The following is a 24809-nucleotide window of genomic DNA, read 5'->3' as shown; positions in this document are numbered from 1 at the left end:
CATCCCCGGCAAACTCAATGTGATAGCGGACGCACTGTCACGACAACGCTTGCCCAGTGGAGAGTGGAGACTTCCCCCCCAGTCAGTCCAGCTGATTGGGAACGATTCGGCAGAGCCCAGGTAGACCTGCTTGCCTCCCGAGAGACCTCCCATTGCCCGCACTGGTATGCCCGAACAGAGGCTCCCCTTGGGGCAGACGCACTGGCACACAGCTGGCCCGCGGGGCTACACAAGTATGCATTTCCCCCAGTGAGCCTTCTTGCACAGGTGTTGTGCAAGGTCAGGGAGGACGAGGAACAAGTCACACTAGTAGCTCCCTATTGGCCCAACCGGGCCTGGTTCTCAGACCTCGCACTTCTAGAATAAGTTGGAATCAGGGCCCTCTCTCTTAAGACTGCCCTGCTGATCGCGCTCGCTTCCATCAAGAGGGTCGGGGACCTGCAAGCGTTCTCTGTCAGTGACACTTGCCTGGAGTTTGGTCCGGCAGACACTCATGTGATCCTAAGACCGTGACCAGGCTACGTGCCCAAGGTTCCTACCACGCCCTTCAGAGACTAGGTAGACTGCAAGCGCTTCCCCGGGAGGAGGCAGACCCAGCCCCTTCGTAGCTGTGTCCGGTACATGCTTACCTATCTGGACCGCACGCAGAGCTTTAGACGTTCTGAGCAGCTCTTTGTATGCTTTGGGGGACAGCAGAAAGGAAACGCTGTCTCCAAACAGAGGCTTTCCCACTGGGTAGTAGACGCCATTTCATTGGCCTATCACACCCAGGCCGTGCCCCCCCCACCCCTTGCGGGTCCGAGCTCAATCAACAAGGAGTGTTGCGTCCTCATGGGCACTGGCCAGGGCCTCCCTAGCAGACATTTGTAGAGCAGCGGATTGGGCAACACCCAACACCTTTATGAGACGTTACAGTCTCAGGGTTGAGTCAGTTTCATCCCGTGTTTTCTCAGGTCCAAGCCAGTAGAACTCGGTAACACGCTGATGGGCTGGCCAGGTGAATCGCATACATATAGCGCCCTTTCCCTCGGTTGAGGTAAAATTGGAGTGGAGGAACTTGCCGACCCAATCCACTGCGGGTACTCAGTCTACCTTGTACTGGAATAGGTGCTCCGCAGGGTGAGGACTCCTACTCGGACTCCACCTGTGTGTATTTTCCGCGATACAGTCCCCTTACGAGCGGACCTGCGTTTTCCTTGGGTAAGTTTCGGCTGCCCCCCGGTCGCCTTGTTGTAGCAACACCCCCTGGATCTACCACTGCGCCACTTCCACGTGTCGCCTAAAAACACATGTGATGTATTCGCCATTTTACCTCCCCGCTGGGTAGGTGTGGTCTCCACAGGGTCTTTTCCCCCTGAAAGAATAGGAAATTGGGTAAGACCCCCTTCCCTCAATGCATGTAAGGGCCCCAGCTGTCTATTGCTCTATGCGAGAAACATAGAGAGAAAAGAGGTCTGGCCAGGCTTGGCCCGTTCCCAGGTTGGCATGCGTCGCCTTGTTCCCCTGGCTAGGGTAATCAGAAGGATTCTGACTTTTTTGGGGCATTGGGGAAGGGTACGTGCAGTCTGACACAGCCAGTCGTTTGGCACGTAAGAAATACCTGTCCGCTCCTGTGTCAGCAGAACACATACACGGGTCAGTGCGTGGCGGATTTAAATTGGACCCCTAGTGTCGCTTCTCTGACACAACGTCGAAGAGAGCGACAGACAGGGAACGTCTAGGTTATGGATGTTACCTCCGTTCCCTGATGGAGGGAACGAGACATTGTGTATTCCCGCCCACGTCGCTGAGCCGAACCGCTGTAGTGGCCAGAACCATTTCTGGCTCCTCAGAGAAATCCTGAATGAACTCTAGTATTTCCTCGCCTTTATACCCATATGTCTGGGGGCGGGGTATGCAAATACTGGCTGCCAACTTCTCATTGGCCTTTTTTCATAGATCAGAGGTATATTCGGTGCTCAAGAGAGACCCCTAGTGCCGCTTCTCCGACACACCATCTCGTTCCCTCCATCAGGGAACGGAGGTTACATCCGTAACCTAGACGTTAATGTTAGTTTCAACATACACTAATAGATTTTTAAAATGAAGCGTTGCATTAGCTAACATTAGTAAATGTACTTTAAACTAACATGAACAATTGTATTGCTATTAATTAATATTAACTAAGATTAATAAATTATGTAAAAAATATATTGTTCATTGTTTTTTCATTGTACCTCATATATTAACTAATGTTGACGAATGGAACCTTGTAAAGTGTTACCCATGTATACATTACTATAAACTGTTGTTCGGATATTATTTTTAATAGTCACCTTATTTTCACATCATTACTCCTCCGTAAGCACCACAGGTGTCACGGAGGAGTGCCTTTAAATTAACAGAAGTGTTCACTAAAACGGCTCACTCTCAGACAATTTAATGTTCTATTTCAAGTCATTTTAAGTTAATTTTGATTCTGAAGTGACCAAAATGTTGTCCTTGTCAGTTATTTGCTGACTCTCTAATCGTTCACTTGCTTCTTCAACCAGTTCACTCCCTTTACCTGCTGATAGGCAGGCTGGCTATTATCGCATTGATGAATGAATAACAGGTTAATGACCAATCAAATAAAAGTGGAGTCATTGCCTCCTCTCACAACTTTTTGCCTGTATCCACAGTTTTCCTGAGTAACCACTGGGCGGCACCAAGATTAATGTTATTGCCTGTTTTCTGTTTCTGGTCTACTAGAGTAAACTAAGCAAAATGAGCAATCCAGACAGAGAACAACAACCATTTAAGTGTTATTTGGAGAAAAAATTTATTTCATGCTCAACTTCTACAGTTGCTGGCTGTCATAACAACTCTAAGTAATTAATAATATCACCACAGATCATCAGTTTACATTATTGTAACAAAGTGTGTCTATTATGCAAGGAGGAAGTGAGACTCGGGTACGTTCAACTCAAAATTATTTGTATTACCCAACTAAAAAACAGAACTTGAAACAACACAGTCTCTGGTAGCATGTGTCTAGCTATCCTTGTCTCTGGCGTGGTCCCTTTTTTTATCACTCTCCCCAATGCTAACTGCAATCATAAACAGGACATATGTGTTAAGGGAATCTGCCAATAACCCTTTGTCAAATCCAGTGTTGAGTAAAAGCGAGCTGTGCCCAACCGATCGAGCAACTCATCGATACAAGGCATTGGGTATGCATCAAAGTTAGACACCGCATTTACTTTTCTATAATCCACACAGAATCTTACTGACCCGTCGCTCTTAGGGACTAGAATGACCGGGCTGGACCAATCACTGTGGGATTCTTCTTTTACTACCATATTGAGCACTGTCTAATTCTTCCCGAGTCACTTTTTTCTTCTGTTCGGGAAGCCGGTAGGGACAAGTGCGTACCACTACCCCGAGTGCAGTCACAATGTGGTGCTCCATGAGATTTGTGCACCCAGGCAGAGGCGATAACATGTCTGCAATGCATGTCGGCAACCTCTGTGACTTGAGATGGTGAGAGGCGGTCTCCACAAATGACCTGGGTGAAATGATTGGCTTTTAACTTCACCTGTGGCACGAGCTCCTACCTCTCCGGAACTACCTTCGCCAATGTCACAGGGACACCCTCTGTCCATAATTTCAGGAGGTTGAGATGGTATATTTGACATACGTCACCTCTATCTGTTCGCCTTACCTCATAATTGAGATCTCCTACACATCGTGTGACCTCAAAGGGCCCTTGCCAATTAGCGAGTAATTTAGAGATTGACATTGAGAGTAATACCAGCACATTGTCTCCTGTTGCAAATTCCTGTAGCCGAGTGACCATGTCATATAGTCGGCTTTGATTAACACAGGAGCAAACTCTCCTGTGTTAATTGACCCAAAGTGTGGATTTTTGCTCTAAAATCAAGAATGTACTGAATTTCATTTTTGCTGTTTGAAGGTCCCTCCTTCCTAGCTGATGTCGAACACACAGCGCGGTCACCACCCATACAGCAGCTTGAATGGGGAAAACCCTGTGGAGGATTGTGGGACCTCTCAAACTGCAAATAACAGGGGATCAAACCACTTGTCCCAATTTCTAGCGTCCTTGTGTAGGAACTTACAATCATATTTTACAGGGTATAATTAAACCATTCCACCAACCCATCTGTCTGTGGGTGGTAAACACTGTCTTGCCCTGATCAGTGAGGATTTCTTTCAGAATCCCCACCCGGGAGATTATTCTGAAGAGTGCCGCCACAACACTACGTACACAGATATTGCGCAGAGGCACTCCTTCCAGATATCGCATTGCATAGTCCACCAGAATCAGTACAAAGTGATGTCCACATGCTGTCAACTGTAATGGCCCGGTGAGGTCCATGCCAATTCTTTCGTTGGGGACCTAAATTAACGGAAGGGGCACAATGGTGCACTTGGGGTGGCTAGCAGATTCCTCAGCTGAAATTCACGGCATGCAACACAGCACCTGCAAACACACCCATGAATAGAAAAGGGTCTTTAGTCAGTTCAGTGTCTTTTCTTGTCCTAAGTGACACACCATCAGATTATAATGAGCCGTGCATGTGTCTAGCTCTCTCTCTCTCCTCGTCTCTGGCGTGGTCCCTCTTTTTATCGCTCTCCCCAGTGCTTACTGCAATCAGAAACCCCTGTCGCCACAGTCATCTAATCAGCAATCAGAAACATGCGTTAGATATGATAGCGCACAGGTGTGTACCCTTACTGATTTCTTTCTCCCCGGATGAGATCATTTACATTTACATTTACATTTATGCATTTGGCAGATGCTTTTATCCAAAGCGACTTACAGTGCAATTATTACAGGGACAATCCCCCGGAACAACCTGGAGTTAAGTGCCTTGCTCAAGGACACAATGGTGGTGTCCATGGGGTTAGAACCAGTGACCTTCTGATTAACAGCCCTGTGCTTTAGCCACTACGCCACCACCACTCCATACCCCAGATCATACCCCTGTCGATCATACCCCTGTCGCCACAGTCATCTAATCAGGCACTTAAAAAATAAACGTTCATCTCAACTCTGTGAAGTATCAGCACTATAGAGCCATATGTTTTTTGACTATTTCTACAAATGTAATACTTAACCCACTAAGAATATACACCAATGGGGGTGAAAACACTGGAGAACGGAAATTGAAAAGAGGCGAATTTTGGGACAGTTCCACATTCAGGAAAATGGTAGCTGCAGGCATTGCTCCAATAAGGGTCGGGAGCTGAAAATCCCCATTAAAGATATAGGGACCCCCCTCTCCCTTCCCTTTCCCTAACCTTAACCCGCAACCCCCTTTTGGGGGTTCGCTTCTGGAGTAACTCTTTTTGGAGATTCAGCCCCTATTTGGATGTCTCTGTCTTACAGCTATAGCTACTTGCCTGTATTCTGCGGCTACCCCACTCACATTCACATCATGCTTTAGGAGTTTAATGAGATCACAATGAGCTGAAGGGAGGCAAGAGATTCAAGTCGGTATAGAGGGCGGGATTACTCCAAAAGGGGGTTGCGCACACTCCAAAAACGGTGTTGCTTCCACTCATAGTTAGGGTTAGGGAAAGAGTTAGTGTAACTTAGTGTAAGGAGGAAGCGGCATGATTGTTCTACCTTCAAAGTCCCCTTCGGAGGGTGAAGTATTCCATTTGAAACACGGTGCTTGTCTTTATGCAGCTGGATGGTAAATAGGCTAATGGAAATAACAAAAATGTGTTTAATTATTTAGGAAACCAAAAAGTTTGAATGGCAAGCATTTTTCACACATTTTTATAGATAAGATAAACTTCATTCATTTCAGTAAAGACTGTTAAGTCGGTAAAGTATTTCCCACAACTGCTGATATTGAGGCCCTATGACACAATGCAATTTCAAATCCAATAAATAATCAAATTACACACAACTAATAGCGGGCATGAAAAAAAAAAAACTTCTTACTTTTACCTTATTACATTTAAGTAAATAGTCGCTGTAGGTGAGCACTGTAATCCGGTTTATCAAGTCTGCTTTTTAGAAACTTCAGTGCAAACCTCCTCCCACGTGCCACTTAGGCAATGCCAGCGTAATGAACTTGTAGGCAAGCCCATTTGAAAATGTTTGCATCCGTCCTCACTGTTTTTCAGATGTTTTCCTATATAAGCATGTGCTAAAGTAAACTGACATCTTTGACTGTTGTTAAGCATCTCGCAGTTGTTCCACTTCTTGTGCAGGTGCACCTCATTTTTTAGACACTGTGGCACGTTAAAAAGACATTAAATGGTTAAAAACATGACTTGAGATGTCTGTGTTCTGTTCTTGTCATTGTGCTGCATCTAGGTTTTGTTTGCAGTGAAAAGCCATGTTCGATGTTACTCTTTCTTTGATCCTCTTTCATTTGATGCCAAAGATGAGTGTGTGAAACTTTCATGATTGAAGCATTATGTGGGTAGTTTTTTATTTTTAAATTAAATATATCGTACATATGTAATTAATATCTTAAATGAGATTTTTCATTTAATTTAGTTTTTTTAATTTCCATATAGACACTCTAAAAGAATAATATTGTCCGCACAAGAAAGACTTTTAAGATGGAACAATCTGGGTCGTATGACGCCATGTGAGGAGCGGACGTGTGAACGGTGAGCACTGCACACTCTGCTAGTTTTTCATTATTTTTATGTCCTAAACCGGTGAGATTCCATGCACTCTGTTTATAACTGTCCTGTGATGAAAGTATGTCAAAGAATTCAAAATCCTTGGGCTCTGGTGACATTAAAAGACACTTAAGTGCTCAAGCTAATACCCCGACAAGGCTGCAGACCAGGGACTCAATTTGGACGGTGCGGTGGGAGAAATTGAACAGCAACTGTCCAGCACGTCTGTGATGCTGACGAAGGTTGCAGCAGACCTGGAGGATCTAGCTGTAATACGTTGTTCGATTACAGCGTTGGATACAACATTTTCTGAGTTGGTTACAAGATTGTCGGATGTCGAGAACGGATAGATTGCTGCTAATCCACAAGCGACCAAAGCAGATTTGCAGTGCATCTGGGAGAAGGTGGAATACCTTGACAATCATAATCAGCGAAACAACGTCCGAATTGTTGATCATGTCAAGGAATGCAAGAAACTCTTACATCAACGGAAGTTCGCTTTTGCACTGATGTTTCCGGCCGAACTGAGAAAAGATACTAAGGATGGCCATAAAGCATTTACATGTCCCCATCAAGCAATTTCTTTCATAAAGTCAATGGAACGAGTAAGTTATTTTGGTGATTTTCATGTTGCTCCCGAGTGAGCTTGAACCATTGAACATTCACTTGACTGTTCGGGGAAACTGGGCACCTTTTTTGTTTCTTCTTTTGATGGCTCTGCCTAGCGACTGCAGTTGTGGTTGAATCTGCTCGTTCTTTGTACTTGTGCCTCCTATTGGCTGGAGTTTGTTTTGTGGAATATTTGTTTGCAGAACATTGGAAGGCTTAGGTCATCTCCTGCACTCATGAAACAGCTGGCTCACTGAGTATTTGTTTGATTGCACACAGGATGTGTAAAAATCTTGGTCTTACAGATATTTGGAGACTTTTGAACCCATCTGGTAGGGACTATAATTTTTTTTCATCAGTCCATAAGATCTATTCTAGAATAGATTTATATATATATATATATATATATATATATATATATATATATATATATATATATATATATATATATCTAAGTCCCTCATTTTAGCTGTTGTTGATTGCTCAATTGGAAAAATGTTAGTCTCAGATCACGCCCTGGTGAGTTTAGAGGTGTTGCCACATATGGAGAAAAAGAAATCTTATAGTTACCATTTTAATGTATCCCTTTTGCAAAATCCTGAATTCCAACAAATGTGAAAGGCTGAAATTAATGTTTATATGGAGACTAACTGGTCCTTAGTATCCTCTGTGGGTGTGGTATGAGAGGCACTTAGAGCAGTTCTTAGGGGTCAGATCATACAGTATGACTCATTCATCAAAAAATCCAAAGCACGAGAACTCGTGGAGTTGGAAGGGAATAGTAAAAGTGCCAAGGCAGAGCTGAAAGGCCGAATGTTGTCTGATGTCCTCAGAGAATTGACCTCACTGAAATACAGATATAATACTATTTTGTTGCTGAGACAGTCATATTTTGAGTTGTGGGACAAAGCAGAGAAGCTTTTGGCTAGATATATAAAGCAGAGAGATTTTTCCACCATTCCCTCAGTGAAATCTGTTGGTGGTGAAATTTTTACCTCGGCCATTGATATTAATAATGCTTTTAAAGAATTCTATCTTGATCTTTATAGTTCCACATCTTCATCTACTGATGAAGATATTAGAAACCTTGTGGAACCAGTAGAACTTCCTAAGCTGACGACTGAGCAAAAAAACTCTTGATTCTGAGATAACCTTGGAGGAATTAATTAAGGCCTTACCTACAGGCAAGGCTGCAGGGCCAGATGGCTTTGCCGCTGATTTTTTTAGATCTTATGCTACAGAATTGGCTCTTTTGCTAGACATTTATACAAAATAATTAAAGAATGCAAAGCTTCCACCCACCATGACACAAGCACGGATCAGTCTGATACTTAAAAAAGACAAAGAGCCAAGCGAATGTAAAGTTAACATCCAATTTCCCTGATCCAGCTAGATGTTAAAATATTTTTAAAAATTCTGGTTACCGATTGAGTAAAGTTATGACATCTCTTATACATATAGATCAGGTGGGGTTTATTCGGGGCCGCAGCTCTTCTGATAATAATAGGCGTTTCATCAATATCATGTGGTCAATGGCTTATGATCCGATCGCTGCCAAAAAAGGCATTTTATATGGTAGAATGGGATAATTGTTTTAAAGATTTTGGAAATATACGGGTTCAGGAACACTTTTATTGGATGGATTAAGCTACTTTATAGACACCCGGTAGCAGCGGTACAAACAAATGGATTAATTTCAGATTATTTTAATCTGGATAGGGGCACCTGGCAGGGTGCCCTCTTTCCCCATTATTGTTCTGTCTTGCCCTGGAACCATTAGCAGCAGTGATAACAAGGGAAGATGATTGGCGGGAGGGATGGCACATAAACCTTTGCTTTATGCAGATGATATTTTATTATTTGTCTCCAACCCCACTAGATCTATGCCTAGCCTTTACATAATTATTAATACCATTTCTAAGTTCTCAGGATACAGAGTCAATTGGTGTAAATCCGAAGCTTTGTCTCTGACAGCGTACTGCCCAGTAACAGGTTTTAAGTAGCCCAAACAGGGCATTAATTATTTGGGCATTTTATTCCCAGAAAATGTGTCTGATTTAGTTAAATTAAATTTTGACCTCTTAATAAAAAGGTTTTCGAGCGATGTGGGCAGGTGGGATTTGTTACATTTATCTGTGATTGGGAAGGTTAATGTTATTAAATGAATTGTATTCCAAAATTTAACTACCTGCTACTGTCTCTCCCTGTAGATGTCCCCCTCTCTTATTTCAAACAATTTGATAACATAGCGAAGTCCTTCATTTGGAATGGTAAACATCCTAGATTAGATTTCAATAAGTTAAATAGGCCGATTGACAAAGGTGGGCTAGGCCTACACAAGATTTTGTTTTATTATTATGCATTTGGTCTCAGACATTTGGCTCATTGGTCTCTTCCACCTGAGAGAGCCCCTCCATGGTTTTGTATTGAACAGGAAGTTCTTGCCCCTATTTTGCCATTGCAAAGTCTTTCTATCAAACTAATTGGAGAAGTTAAGTTACACCTCGTTGTCTCTTATTTGCACTCGGTGTGGACAAAAGTGTCCAGAGCATTTAATTCAGACATTTATTTAAATGTTGCCTCAAGCATATTGCTGAACCCCAAATTATGTATCAACCACCTTTTTGTTGGTCAGAATGGATTGTGAGAGGGGTTAATACACTTGGTGACTTATATGAGAGTGGCGTGTTGAGATCCTTTCAAAGTTTGGTTCAACACTTTGGGATTCCCAGACTCAGTTCTATAAGTATTTACAGCTGTGCCACCTGCTCTGTACTGTTTTTGGGAGTAGTTTACATCCCCCTAAAGCGGCAGATACTCTGGGAGTGGTGATTACTTCTTTTGGAAAAGGCCATGAGTCATCAGTGTATTACTCCCTTCTAATTCAGAGTCTGTGGTACGGAACTTCAACTTCTCTTAATATATTATGGGAGAAAGCTTGGTATTGGAAGAGGGAGTGTGGGCTAGGATTCTAAATAAAATTAAGTCTGTATCTAGAGATGCCAGGGTTAGCCTTCTGCAATTCAAGATGTTACATAGAGTCTATTGGACCCCCTGTAGATTGCATAGACTTGGTCTTTAAGACACTCCCACCTGCTGGCGATGTCAATCAGAATAATGAGACACAACCCATGTCTTTTGGGGATATTCTAAGATTCAAGAATTTTGGTTTTATGTGTGAGGTATTGGGCTCTCAAATTTTATTTTGTCCCAGACTCTGTATTTTAGGTGATGGGGTGGTCATTAATATGGAGAATAAGCACGTAAAAAACTAGGTTCTAACTAGTATTATGACTACCAGACAGATACTTTTAAGGGTTAAAAGTCGGCTGGAGCACGCCCATTTCAGGAGTGATGTTCAGAGATGGGCAGGGTGCCAACTTTTGAGGAGAGGGCACCCAGAAAAAATATGGAACATTCTGAACTTGCAGAACCACAGGCTCATAACAAGCTCTGTTTTCTCAAATACACACATAGAAGCTCTTTTTAACCTGTGTGTCATCTAACAATGTACGTGTGTGTGTGTGTGTGTGTGTGTGTGTGTGTGTGTGTATGTAAGATGTCCTTCAACTAAACACACTCTCTCAAGCATATTCTGTCCATTCTCCCGTTCTGCTCTAGCTGTATGGGCTGCCTGGCAACCGTTGCTTGGAGACGGGGAGGTAAGCCTGCACAGGGAATGATAAAGGCCTCCATTTCCAGTCGTACACACTCGCATCCATACATTGCAAGCACATACACACTAGCTTTCTTACACAACCGTAGTTACACGTGTAATAATCATGCAGATGGTTGATACATTTAGTTCTCTAAGCGAATGATGACCTTGAAGAAACTCACACAAATCTCTCTAAGCCCATTCTTCTCTTTTAGGGCACACCATTTCAAATCTGCCCTAATGCATTACTCTACGCAGCTGATCCAAGAACAGCTGACAAAGGGAAAAATGCATCAGGTCCCTCCCACTGAGAGAGGTGAGTCATCGTGAGGAAACCCTTTAGAAAATTATCAAACACACACTTGCAAACACAAGCTCGCAAACATCCAAGTGCTCCATAGACTGTAAAACCTCAGTTTCTTTTTTTACATTTTCATGCTTATTTTGGTGGAAAATTTAGTTGGATGGATTTAGGCATAATAAGATTATAGTGCCCGCCCACTTTTTTTAGGTTGTTCATTATAATTATAGAAACAATATATTGTATTTTACTTTTATTAAAAAAATAGTCCGATATGTAAAAATATATACGTAGTTTAAGGGTAAAGGGAGACCAACAAGATTACATTTTCACAGTATGTTCTCTGATTAGTGGATCTTTCTCTGCTGTACCATGGTTAATGTAGTTGTTTACCATGAATTCCGCTAGCAAACCCGATTTTTAAACATTGAAGTTGAAATAATGCAGATAGATGTCTTCAACGGAAGCATACACCATTGGTGAACAACCTTGTATCGTCTTAAAGGTTTTTAAGTTATCATTGAAAAGTCTATGGGATAAATGAATGGGATTTTTACTTCCAGAACCAGTCTGTTATTGGTAGCTCCCAAATGTTTAATGAATGTACATGCAAGGGACAAGGGATATTATTTTACAGTGTCACTGTGATATTTGAGTTTAAAAAAAATTTACAACAGAGAAGGAGTGTTCTTAAGTACAATGAATGCCTAAAATGCTGGCAATAGCATTCTGATTTAAGACACCAATGTTTAATAAAGAGTTACATTTATCACTGATAATTATCTGAATAAACAGATTTACTTCCACCAAGTAAAATAGTTGTAGGGATAGTTCACCCAAAAATTTAAATTGCATCTTAGTACAGGAGTACAAAAGTATTTTATTGTTATAAACTAACAATAAATAATTTTTAACAATAAATAATATATATGGTCTGAGTACTCTACTTGACATTGTGCGTGACATGTTTCATTTACCTATTTTACACAAACAGACACAAAAAGCCTGCCTGCATCTTCCCAATCATTTTTTTCTGCAATATATATATTTTTTTAATCTCTTCTTTTTTGTCAGACAAACTCAGTAAGCTATACAGACAATTTTTTGGAGTTCGGCCTTCAGCTATGTCCTTCTTGTCATTCATGGGTGGAAAGGTTGGGACATTTGTTATATTTAATGTTATGTTTCGTGTTCATTGTGGCTATTATAGATGGTGTTGTGTGACAGTGGGCGCCAATGTTCTCTTGTGCATCCAGACATGTGCTTTTTTCGCTCCGCTGCTCCAAGGCGCACACTCCGTTCCAGTTAAATCACAAAGCAAAATCCAAACAAATGTGTCCCCGCTCATGATATTCATTCAATGACATGCAGATGCAATCTTCGTTTATTAAATTAAAAGGTTATTTTAAGGCGTATTAGAACCCGGAACTACTTATACTATAGGCGAAAACATTACCATGAGACCAATCAGTCATTCTGGCTAAAGCATACTGATCCATGTATTCAGGAGTGTAAAGTAACAAATTTCAAATACTCACGTTACTTTAACTACTTTTTCCCAAGAATTGTACTTTTACTTGAGTACATTTGAAGTGCTGTAATGCTATTTTCCCACCGTCTGGTCTGTGTTTACTACTTCCTGATTTAATTTGTTTCTATCAACACAATTGGCTAGGGAGAGTCTCGTGTTTCCCGTCAAATCAAATCACACGTAAAAAAAAACTTGAAAGGTAGCTGCAGATCTGGCGCACCTGTGGAGCATGCCTCAAGCACATTTCAAAACCTGAACATCACAGTAGCACCTGAAAGGGATTTTTGCAGTGAAAAAGGCCAATTGCTTGATTGTGTCATGTGAGTTTAACTTGCTCAAGCCAGATATCAGCATTAATCCTGCCTCTAATTTTAAGAAACCTATCGAGGTAGATTTCATATTTCTCTATGTGTCAATAATGTAGCCAGTAAATTAGCTTTCCATCACTGAGATTATTGGGTTTGATGTGAGAGATTAAGGCAAAGTTATCAGTTGGGCTTGGCAATAAAACAATCTTGATGTTTATCTGAAAAAAAGAGAGAGATATCAATGATAAACTTTAGATTTTCTATACTAACCAACACTCACCTAAAGGATTATTAGGAACACCATACTAATACTGTGTTTGACCCCCTTTCGCCTTCAGAAATGCCTTAATTCTACGTGGCATTGATTCAACAAGGTGCTGAAAGCATTCTTTAGAAATGTTGGCCCATATTGATAGGATAGCATCTTGCAGTTGATGGAGATTTGTGGGATGCACATCCAGGGCACGAAGCTCCTGTTCCACCACGTCCCAAAGATGCTCTATTGGGTTGAGATCTGGTGACTGTGGGGGCCATTTTAGTACAGTGAAATCATTGTCATGTTCAAGAAACCAATTTGAAATGATTCAAGCTTTGTGACATGGTGCATTATCCTGCTGGAAGTAGCCATCAGAGGATGGTCAGAAACAATGCTCAGGTAGGCCGTGGCATTTAAACGATGCCCAATTGGCACTAAGGGGCCTAAAGTGAATCAAGAAAACATCCCCCACACATTACACCACCACCACCAGCCTGCACAGTGGTAACAAGGCATGATGGATCCATGTTCTCATTCTGTTTACGCCAAATTCTGACTCTACCATCTGAATGTCTCAACAGAAATCGAGACTCATCAGACCAGGCAACATTTTTCCAGTCTTCAACTGTCCAATTTTGGTGAGCTCTTGCAAATTGTAGCCTCTTTTTCCTATTTGTAGTGGAGATGAGTGGTACCGGTGGGGTCTTCTGCTGTTGTAGCCCATCCGCCTCAAGGTTGTGCATGTTGTGGCTTCACAAATGCTTTGCTGCATACCTCGGTTGTAACGAGTGGTTATTTCAGGCAAAGTTGCTCTTCTATCAGCTTGAATCAGTCGGCCCATTCTCCTCTGACCTCTAGCATCAACAAGGCATTTTCAGCCCACAGGACTGCTGCATACTGGATGTTTTTCCCTTTTCACACCATTCTTTGTAAACCCTAGAAATGGTTGTGCGTGAAAATCCCAGTAACTGAGCAGACTGTGAAATACTCAGACCGGCCCGTCTGGCACCAACAACCATGCCACGCTCAAAATTGCTTAAATCACCTTTCTTTCCCATTCTGACATTCAGTTTGGAGTTCAGGAGATTGTCTTGACCAGGACCACACCCCTAAATGCATTGAAGCAACTGCCATGTGATTGGTTGATTAGATAATTGCATTAATGAGAAATTGAACAGGTGTTCCTAATAATCCTTTAGGTGAGTGTATATTCTACACCTAGAACAGGGGTGTTCATTACATCGATCACGATAGCAAGAGCACCACTGGTTGGTTGATCTAGATAAAATATAAAAGATTGAATTTCTTATTTCCTGACGTCTGTCGCTGCGTGCTGTTTGATTGACAGACGCTAATGTTTTGGCGCTATTGCGGGTACGTCCCTAAATGATCAAATACACTTTAAAATTCAGACAGTGCCCGTCTTGATGAAGCATTAATGTAAATGCAGTCGGTTTGGTCGAAAGTGAACATATGTTGTTGGGCATATCAAATGTTGGACTTGAAGTGTACATGTAACCGAACTGAGCACTGTCTAGTAGTCTATGTCACATAAAGTAACAAGGAAATAACAAACAACAATAACAAGGATATGAGAAAACCACTCACTGCTTTTGGCTGAATAACTTGAGTAGCTTTAAAAGTATTAATGTAATAGAATACATTTAATAATAATATTTTTAATAATATTGTTCGTTTTTTTAATAATACCGACCCACGATGTAGAGTGTTAATTTGTATAATAAATGACCATGAATCATTTGTAAAAGTACCAGCCTTTATCATGTTTTTACTAATGTCTGATAGAAAAATGTCAATCTTTGTGGAGCAATACTTCAGGCAGAATATTCCACGTCACAAACTTCAGAAAATTGTGCATCATGCATTAGAATGAGAACACAACTATTTCTGGGCTTAAAAAATACAAGAACTAAATCAATGTGGAACACTGTATCTGAAAGGAGGACAATGTGGCCCCCCATGTGCTACAGTTTAATAGAAATAGAAAATGTCCTTATCATTTATTCACCCACATGCCATCCCAGATGTCTATGACGTTCATTCTTCAAAACACAAATTAAGATTTTCAGAAGAATATTTCAGCTCTGTAGGTCCATACAGAGCAAGTGAATGGATGCCAAAATGTTGACGCTCCAAAAAGCACATAAAGGCAGCATAAAAGTATACTACTTTTGTGCTAACTAATGTGATTTTTGGAGCTTTAAAATCATTCACTTGCATTGTATGGACCTACAGAGCTGAAATATTCTTCTAAAAATCTTAATTTGTGTTCTGAAGAATGAAAGTCTTTTTGTTCTGGTGATGAAAGAAAGTCATACACATCTGGGATGGCATAAGGGTGACTAAATAATGAGAGAATTTACATTTTTGTGTGAATTATTCCTTTAAAGCCCGATGTGGCCCCTGTACCAAACAACTGCTCTACTGCCTCTGTTGTGTCAAGTGACCCTGCTTTTTTAGTGTTTTTTTTTTTTTTTTTGCAGTGTTAGATGTACAGATCAAGTCATTTAATTTATTATGTGAAGTATTTATTGGAGCACTTGAATTGGTCACCATGAATGACTATTTATCAAAATATTATTTGACATTATCTGCACATAACCTAATTAATATTCATAAGTTTTGCATTACTGAATAAACCTGAATACACTAGCCTACACCACCAAAACTAATTATAAGGGTTAGATCAGGTAGAAAAGGGTTAGAAATAGCTTCTTAATTAACAATTGCACCTTACTACATTTTACAGTGTTTGTAGTGAGCAATATGGACAGCATGTGAGGTGAGGAATGATTGCAGTTTGGTGTTGTTTTATGCAAGCTGATCCATTTAAAATTAAAGGTGACTGGAAATATGAGAGAGCCTGACCTTGAGAGCTTTATGAAGAACATGTATGGTTTGGGAGAGCAGAGCTCTCTCTACCACTGCTCTCAATTTATTTAGGGTTTATTAAACTGAAGGCATTTATCAAATCAGTTGTTTTTGTCAATGTCTGAATCAACATAGGAGAGTATGTGTGAACTGAGTTCATCTTCTAAACTGGCCAGACTTCTCTGATTGTGGGTTCACATTTACTCCCATCTATGACCTGATGACTGTAGGTATGCAATTCAGACATTCTTAACATTTTGAAATCCAGGCTGTGTTTTATGTACCATTAAGTGACTGCATTCAGTGAGCCTTAAATGACTAGCTTGATGTATTAATTTGACAAATTGCAATAAAACTACAGATGCTAAAGTATTGCATTCATAACAAGAAAAGGCTATAGATTGAATGGAATACTAATGTACTGCATACCGTACTGTACAGACTGAATACACATTTTTTTTTAAGTAGTATGTGAAACAGTATGCATTATGCAACAATAAACATTCTAAACAGTAGTTGGCTACATTGTTTTTACATGACCTCATTATGTGCATGTTTAATTCAGCGAGTGGCATCAAATAATCATCTAAAAACAGATTCAAATTTTTTTTTCCATATTTTGTGTATATATGTTCTAACTCTTGGCAGTCCAATTAAATAATGAGTCAAGGAAAAGATTTTTAGATTGTGCATGATATTCCTTCTGGTTTATTCATCACACTGGAAATGGAAGGTCAAGTCTTGTGCTTTGCATTATGGCTACATTTTACAACCAGGAGTTTGCAGATTGCATACTGAATATTCACATATCAAAAATAGTGAGAGTAGTATGGTCAAATATAAAAAGTGGTTTTCTGAACAAACCATTTCAAATTGAACAATGTTGCTGATTAGCGAGTGCCCAGTATGTATTGCAATGAATAAATTATGCAGTTACTGTAATAGGCTTATTTTTTTAACTTTTTGCTGACTTTATTTATGCTGTTATTGTTGTTTTTTTGTTACCACTCTCAGTTAATTGTTGTGTGGTGATGTTAAAAGCTCTCCTTTTAACTTAATGAGGTTTGTTGATTGTCACTGTTATTGAGGTTTGTATGTTAAGGGTTGAGGTCTATTGTGTGTTTACTTAAAACAATTGTAAGTATTGTGTTTGCAAGACATACCTTTCTTCAGAGGCAAAGAATGAGATTTACTTCATGTTAAAAAAAAGTTTAAAACCATATATAATATTGAAATGGTGGCAAAATGAAAGTTCTTATATTGCAAATTGATAGTTGGCTGAAAGAGATTAGTAATTCTCTCAACGAGAATTTTTGTATTTAGTGAACAAATTCCAATTGACTAAGCAAAGCAATGTTACTGAGGACAATTAAGACTTGAGAGAACTATAAATTTATAGTGCATTATGTTGTCATGATTTTTTAACTTTGATCAACATATCTCCTTTTTTTTTTTTTTACAGTGAACGTGATTCAAAACTAGCCAAAGTTTAAAGGCGCTGGTGTAAACTCACTATTTACTTTAATTTGATATGCATTTCTATATTTTTATATTGCTGCTCTAGGGAGATGCTTTCTTACCAAAGAGACTTACAAGAAAGAGCAGATTTATTGTTTTGGATAGCAGGCAACTAAAACCACCAGTCAAATATTAAAATATAACCCCAAAGTGCTAAGAAGTATGGAGGCCCAAACCTGCAAAAATAATAAATAAATAAATGTAATAATAAAAAAATAAAGGAATAAATGTCTTGATAAAACAAATATAATTAGTTTTTTAATGAAAGTTCTTCCTGAATTTATTATTGTATGACTTTATTCCTTTATTATTTTCTATATTTATTTTTAACTTTATTTTTATTTATTCATATATTTTGCATTGTTTTTAATTTTTTTATTTATGTGTTCATTTATTTTTTATATTTATTTATTCCCACATATATTTATTTCCATATGTATATATTTTCCCATATATATTTATTTACTTACACATTTATTACTTTTTTGTGTGGAACATGGAAATGAGGGAGGCGGTCCTTACATAGCTCCAGTGCATCATTGGTTGAGAGCTCAATAGTACTTATCGGTAGCAAATAAGATGGACGTCCCACCTTAGCACTCCCTGACTGGCACAGATTTAGAATATGCAGGTAAACGTTTTGCAGAGAGTCTAACAATCCAGGATGTGCTTCGACATTCATACTGGCCTACAGCTCTCCTAAACCATCAATAAGCACCTGTACTCTAAATGAAACAGTCATTTGATGCGTGGTTATCGACTTAATTTGCAAGTTGTGCAACTCTCTAGATATATGTGAAGCATCAGCTATAGATTTTTTTTATTGCAGAACTTATATAGGCCTATACATGCATACATAAACGATCAGGGAAATTAAGCATGGTTGCATCTTTTACAATGAACAATCATAACAACAGAAAACAATATTATGGATTTGCGGACATCAAAATATTAAGTTATAAACACACAAAAATAAGAAAAGCATAAGGTGAAATCAAATCATTTATGAAACATTTTGTGGTTTTGTTGAAGAAACAGTTCCCCATTTATTTTGCGATTGTAGTATAACCAATAAATCTTGGATTGAATTAAGCTCTTGTGTTTTAGCCCCACAAATAGCTATAGTTTACACGATATGGCTATGACCTGACGTCACATCAAAACAAGTCAAGAGTAATCGAGCACACACTTCAATCTATGATAAACCATTGGTAAGCAGGACCAGCCCACATAATTATCATACAAGAGACAGAAATGTAAGGATAAATATAAAAATAAAGACATGTGGGAATATTTAATTATGGAAATAAATACAGGTGGGAATAAATACATATAAAAATAAATGAATGCATAAATAAATAATAATAATAACCAAAAACAAATGAAAGAATAAAAAAAGTTTTAAAGAATAAAAATAAAAAGAGAAAATAATAAATAAATGAAAAAAAAAGTCTACAAAAATAAATTCAGGAATAACTTTCATTAAAAAATTAATTATATTTGTTTTATCAAGACATTTATTCCTTTATTTATTTTCTTATTATTACATTGATTTATTTATGTATTTATTTATTATTTTTGCAGGTTTTGTCCTCTATAAAGAAGTACACTGTACACCAATACAACTGCAGGGATACAAACAACAGAAGGCTTGCAAATAAAACCAAGTCACTGATAAGGTTTTATTAGATGAAACAGGTGAGTCAGTGGCTTATAAAGTGTGCCTTCATTTTGATAACACAGAGAGCAGAAGATTAATGCTGTAAGTCACAGAGGAAATATACGAGCAAAGAACTCTAGCAAGAACCCCTGCAGTGGTCGAACATTCATGTGGTCGAAAATGTTCTCTCTGCTTTGTGGAATACATTTTGGAGGATTACAATTTCAGCTTCACCTTAACTATGGATGTAATCAAACATTCAACATTGGGAGGAAAAATGTAGTCCCTCCTCAGTGTCTATGGTAGTTACGGCCCTGACCTATAACTGTAATATACTGTAGCATACCATAGTTACAATGAAAATTTGACCCAGCCAGAACCATCATTCTAGTATTAACCCCAACCATAACGTTCAACTAAAATGCTGAACCAAACACAAAGCCACAATCCTAACAGTCATATCCGGCATAAGACCTTATCACATCCAAACCTGCATGATGATTTATCAAACATAAGCAGTAAAGGTCAAATAAGGCGCTTAGCAGAGTTTTATATTACAAGATGCCTGTAATGTTAGAGGAGGCAGATCAGACACAATCAGTGCATGCCACATCTCTGCACCAAGTCAAGTTTATTGTTGTTCTGCCAAGGTCACAAAAAGAATGAAATACACACACAACATCCATAATAAAACAGAAAAAATAGCAATGACAGCTGCACTAAGACAGCAAACAATAAATACAAAGTAGTGAACAGTAAATGCAATTTAGTAGGCATGTCATAAAACATCAAAATATACACTCACCTAAAGGATTATTAGGAACACCTGTTCAATTTCTCATTAATGCAATTATCTAATCAACCAATCACATGGCAGTTGCTTCAATGCATTTAGGGGTGTGGTCCTGGTCAAGACAATCTCCTGAACTCCAAACTGAATGTCAGAATGGGAAAGAAAGGTGATTTAAGCAATTTTGAGCGTGGCATGGTTGTTGGTGCCAGACGGGCCGGTCTGAGTATTTCACAATCTGCTCAGTTACTGGGATTTTCACGCACAACCATTTCTAGGGTTTACAAAGAATGGTGTGAAAAGGGAAAAACATCCAGTATCGCGGCAGTCCTGTGGGCAAAAATGCCTTGTTGATGCTAGAGGTCAGAGGAGAATGGGCCGACTGATTCAAGCTGATAGAAGAGCAACTTTGCCTGAAATAACCACTCGTTACAACCGAGGTATGCAGCAAAGCATTTGTGAAGCCACAACACGCACAACCTTGAGGCGGATGGGCTACAACAGCAGAAGACCCCACCGGGTACCACTCATCTCTACTACAAATAGGAAAAAGAGGCTACAATTTGCAAGAGCTCACCAAAATTGGACAGTTGAAGATTGGAAAAATGTTGCCTGGTCTGATGAGTCTCGATTTCTGTTGAGACATTCAGATGGTAGAGTCAGAATTTGGCGTAAACAGAATGAGAACACGGATCCATCATGCCTTGTTACCACTGTGCAGGCTGGTGGTGGTGGTGTAATGGTGTGGGGGATGTTTTCTTGGCACACTTTAGGCCCCTTAGTGCCAACTGGGCATCGTTTAAATGCCACAGCCTACCTTAGCATTGTTTCTGACCATGTCCATTCTTTTATGGCCACCATGTACCCATCCTCTGATGGCTACTTCCAGCAGGATAATGCACCATGTCACAAAGCTCGAATCATTTCAAATTGGTTTCTTGAACATGACAATGAGTTCACTGTACTAAAATGGCCCCCACAGTCACCAGATCTCAACCCAATAGAGCATCTTTGGGACGTGGTGGAACAGGCGCTTCGTGCCCTGGATGTGCATCCCACAAATCTCCATCAACTGCAAGATGCTATCCGATCAATATGGGCCAACATTTCTAAAGAATGCTTTCAGCACCTTGTTGAATCAATGCCACGTAGAATTAAGGCAGTTCTGAAGGCGAAAGGGGGTCAAACACAGTATTAGTATGGTGTTCCTAATAATCCTTTAGGTGAGTGTAGATTATTAATCAGTACATTATTTTATTTATATATTTTTGAGGCATAGATATATTAACATTAGCCAACATTTAAATAAGAAGCCTAATTTCCGTGGGGGGATCATTTACTGAAGCAGGTTGCATGGCACAGGTATCACAACACAGGATGGACATTTTAGAGCTCACATACACACACATCACATACACTTTGTAAGCAATAATTGTGAAAATAATCCACAAGCAGCTGGTTTACAGTTAGGTCTCCATCTGAGAAGGGAACAGAGATGTCCTGAAAATGGAAGCCATCATGCACAACCGGCCATGAAACCTAGAACTTTAAATCAGGCCAACAGGACTGATTCATTGGTGAAAATGTTTCAAAAGGGAACACATTAATAAAATTCATAGCATTGAAAGAGAGATTGATCAACAGTCTATGTGGAGCTAAAGCCTTCTCAGTTTTTTTAAGCAGATGAATGGTCACAGGAGAAGTCTGAGTGGCATATAATGGGCTTAAGTCTGCGTGGGTCTATGAAAGCATTTCATTTACAGCAATGCAATATGGCTGTTTAGGACATAAAGACAAAAAACATTATTGATTTTCCAGTGCACACTTGTCTGTTATTGGATTAAATGCTACACTATCTGACCTTTGAAATGCTCATTGGGTAGAGATTAGGAACAGCTGAATGTCATGTGCCCTAATGCCCTTAAACTTCACTTTAGCTTAGGGCTGTTCGTGCTGGTATTTTGGCCCTGTGTCTCAATACCACCACCGCTGCTCCATTGTTTCTACTTATAGAAGCATCGGTGTAAATCGCATCAGCGTATCTGCACATGATCATCTCCATAGAATAACGTAAATGGTGTTGAAATCAGATACCGACTATCATGACTTTTTGAGAATTTCGTCAATTTTCCCGAGCAGAAAAGGCCACTTTAACATATCCCTGAGCTACAGCTCAGCTGCACGACAATACACACGGTATGACTTTAACTGTCTGCAAGCGACGTTCGTCCGATATTCTCTCTTACTCTCTCTCTCTCTCTCTCTCGTGTGTGTGTGTGTGTGTGTGTGTGTGAGTGAGTGTGTGTGAGTGTGAGTGTGAGTGTGAGTGTGAATGTGAGTGTGTGTGTGTGTGTGAGTGTGTATTTATCACTTTGTGGGACTAAATGTCCCCATAAGGATAGTAAAACCCGAAATTTATGATCTTGTGGGGACATTTTGTCGGTCACCATGAGGAAAACAGCTTATAAATCATACTAAATTATGTTTTTTGAAAAGGTAAAAATGCAGAAAGTTTTCTGTGAGGGTTAGGTTTAGGGGTAGAGTTAGGTTTAGGGGATAGACTATAAAGTTTGTACAGTATAAAAACCATTATGTCTATGGAAAGTCCCCATAAAACACAACATGAGTGTGTGTGTGTGTGTGTGTGTGTGTGTGTGTGTGTCTGTCTGTCTGTCTGTCTTCTGGAGCATTTGTAGGGAACTGTATGAGGCTCAGCTGGTTTCCACAGATACCGTCACCCCTCTTATGGTCCCTAGATTACGCGCATGGCGCATCCGTACCACAGCTCAGCGCGCGTCGACCTGGTTCTGTCCATGGTGTTAGTTATCACTGCGCGAGACGGTGATTTATTCACTGATGCTGGAAGCAGCCTGTGTATACGTATGTATGTGTGTGTTTATTGACTGTGAAAGTGCAGGGTCGTCCTTTGTGTCACAATAACTGTATTTTTGCTCATCTACTTGCAAAACACGCGTTTGAGTGCGCGCGCACACACACATCCACATCACGCAGCCAAAGAACACACGCACACCCCCTCTTGCGCGACGCTTGTAGCGCTGTGCGGATCACACACACACACACACACACACACACACACACACACACACACACACACACCACACACACCATGGTGCGCTGAGCAGAGTCGCAAAATGGCACACAAGCGCGATCAATACCTCACTGCACGGCATAGTCAGAGGCGCGAGAGGCGTATCAGTCCAGAGCCCGCATGCAACTAGACTGTTTCCGCTCCCCCATTCATGCAGAGAGAATGCGGGGAACAAATCGTGATTTTTTTTTACCTTTCATCCAGTCCAGAACCTGCTTTGGGAACCATTTGCTGATGGGTTCCATGACCAGCGCCATGGCTGGTGTGCGTTGATTTCCCGGTTGAATTGTTTATGGAGCGTGCGTACCATCCGAACCCCGAGAAACAGAACGGAACCGTTAGATCAGATGGGCACATGTGATGCCGTTACACGGGCGGCAGCGCGCGCGCATCAAGAGCGTGTCCGTTGGATACATCCTCGCGGAGGACTGCGACGGTGAGATCCACGCGCGCGACTCTACCCCGCCCCGCCCCCCTTCAGCTCTCCCTCTCTCTCTCTCTCTCTCTCTCTCTCTCTCTCCAAGTGTGTACCTGATTCTTTAGTCTACCAAGCTGAGATGCAGGAAAAAAAAGTGTCTCGCGCCCCCCTCCCTCACGTACTCACAACGCTGCAGTATCACATGGGTCAGCGGTTCCGTGAGCGTGGGGATTGTTCTGTGACACCACCGATAAACACTGAACAGCTCCACTGGGTACTATACTGAGCGCTAGAAACAAACAAGTGCTTTGCAAAACGACTACTTGGTATGCGTATTTGTCTCTCTCTCTCTCTCTCTCTCTCTCTCTCTCTCTCTCTCTCTTTCTAGGTTGGACCGCTTCGGGTCTGCACGAGCTTGAGCCTCTGTCCACGTCTAGAAAATTTCTGTGCTCCCGTTAACTTACGTCACCGCAGCCCAGTTTCACTCATAGAGGAAATTCGGAGTGAACCAATAGCTGAGAGAGAGAGAGAGAGAGAGAGAGAGAGAGAGAGGAGGGCAGGAGAACGCTCCATCTGGTATTATGGGTTGCCTCATTGTGCCAGGCTAAAGAGTCAGTTAGATGCCCACAGAGCAGCTACAAGAGTGTGAAGTAGCCATGTTGGCACAGACAGCACACACACACACAAACTTAGATCACACTTAACAGTTAATCCTTTTGATGATTTGGTGTGTTTGACTCCTGTGTACCAGTGCCAGAGTATCAGCATGCAGACAGACACACACACACAGAGAGATGTGCACTCTCATACACACAACACACATTATTCCTCATGGCCATTACCTGTCATTACCTCCCCAAATGTACTTCAGAGAATAATACAAAAAATACATTGTATTTATAAAGCACCTTTCCACAAGCTCAAGGACACTAACACTCCATACACATTTAACAGGACAACGTACATTAATACATTTATTGTATTAACTAATACATTTCAAACAGAAGTTAAAATCTCAGTTATAAAGAAATAAAGTAATAAACAAATAATGCACTGAGAAAATATGTGTTTTAAGCTCAGATTTAAAGATAGAAATAGAGGAGATGTCACAGAGGCTCTGAGGTAGAGA

The 24809-nt window shown here is 40.4% G+C and overlaps 1 protein-coding gene across 2 annotated transcripts in view; it reads right to left on the bottom strand.

Annotated features, from left to right (window-relative positions):
• si:ch211-26b3.4 (connector enhancer of kinase suppressor of ras 2) overlaps positions 1-23548 on the bottom strand; it is an 81255-nt gene extending 57707 nt beyond the window's left edge. For both annotated transcript variants that reach the window (XR_007968485.1, XM_052102624.1), the window contains exon 1: positions 23456-23548. Coding sequence is in view for 1 of the 2 variants with exons in the window: in XM_052102624.1 (XP_051958584.1) it covers positions 23456-23519 (64 nt within the window). In the remaining variant the exon portion in view is untranslated. The remainder of the gene's footprint in view (positions 1-23455) is intronic.
• Between the last annotated feature and the right edge of the window lie 1261 nt (positions 23549-24809).

This window comes from Xyrauchen texanus, chromosome 3 (genome assembly GCF_025860055.1).
Source record: "Xyrauchen texanus isolate HMW12.3.18 chromosome 3, RBS_HiC_50CHRs, whole genome shotgun sequence".
Taxonomy (NCBI): domain Eukaryota; kingdom Metazoa; phylum Chordata; class Actinopteri; order Cypriniformes; family Catostomidae; genus Xyrauchen; species Xyrauchen texanus.
This window is presented reverse-complemented; position numbering and strand designations above follow the sequence as displayed.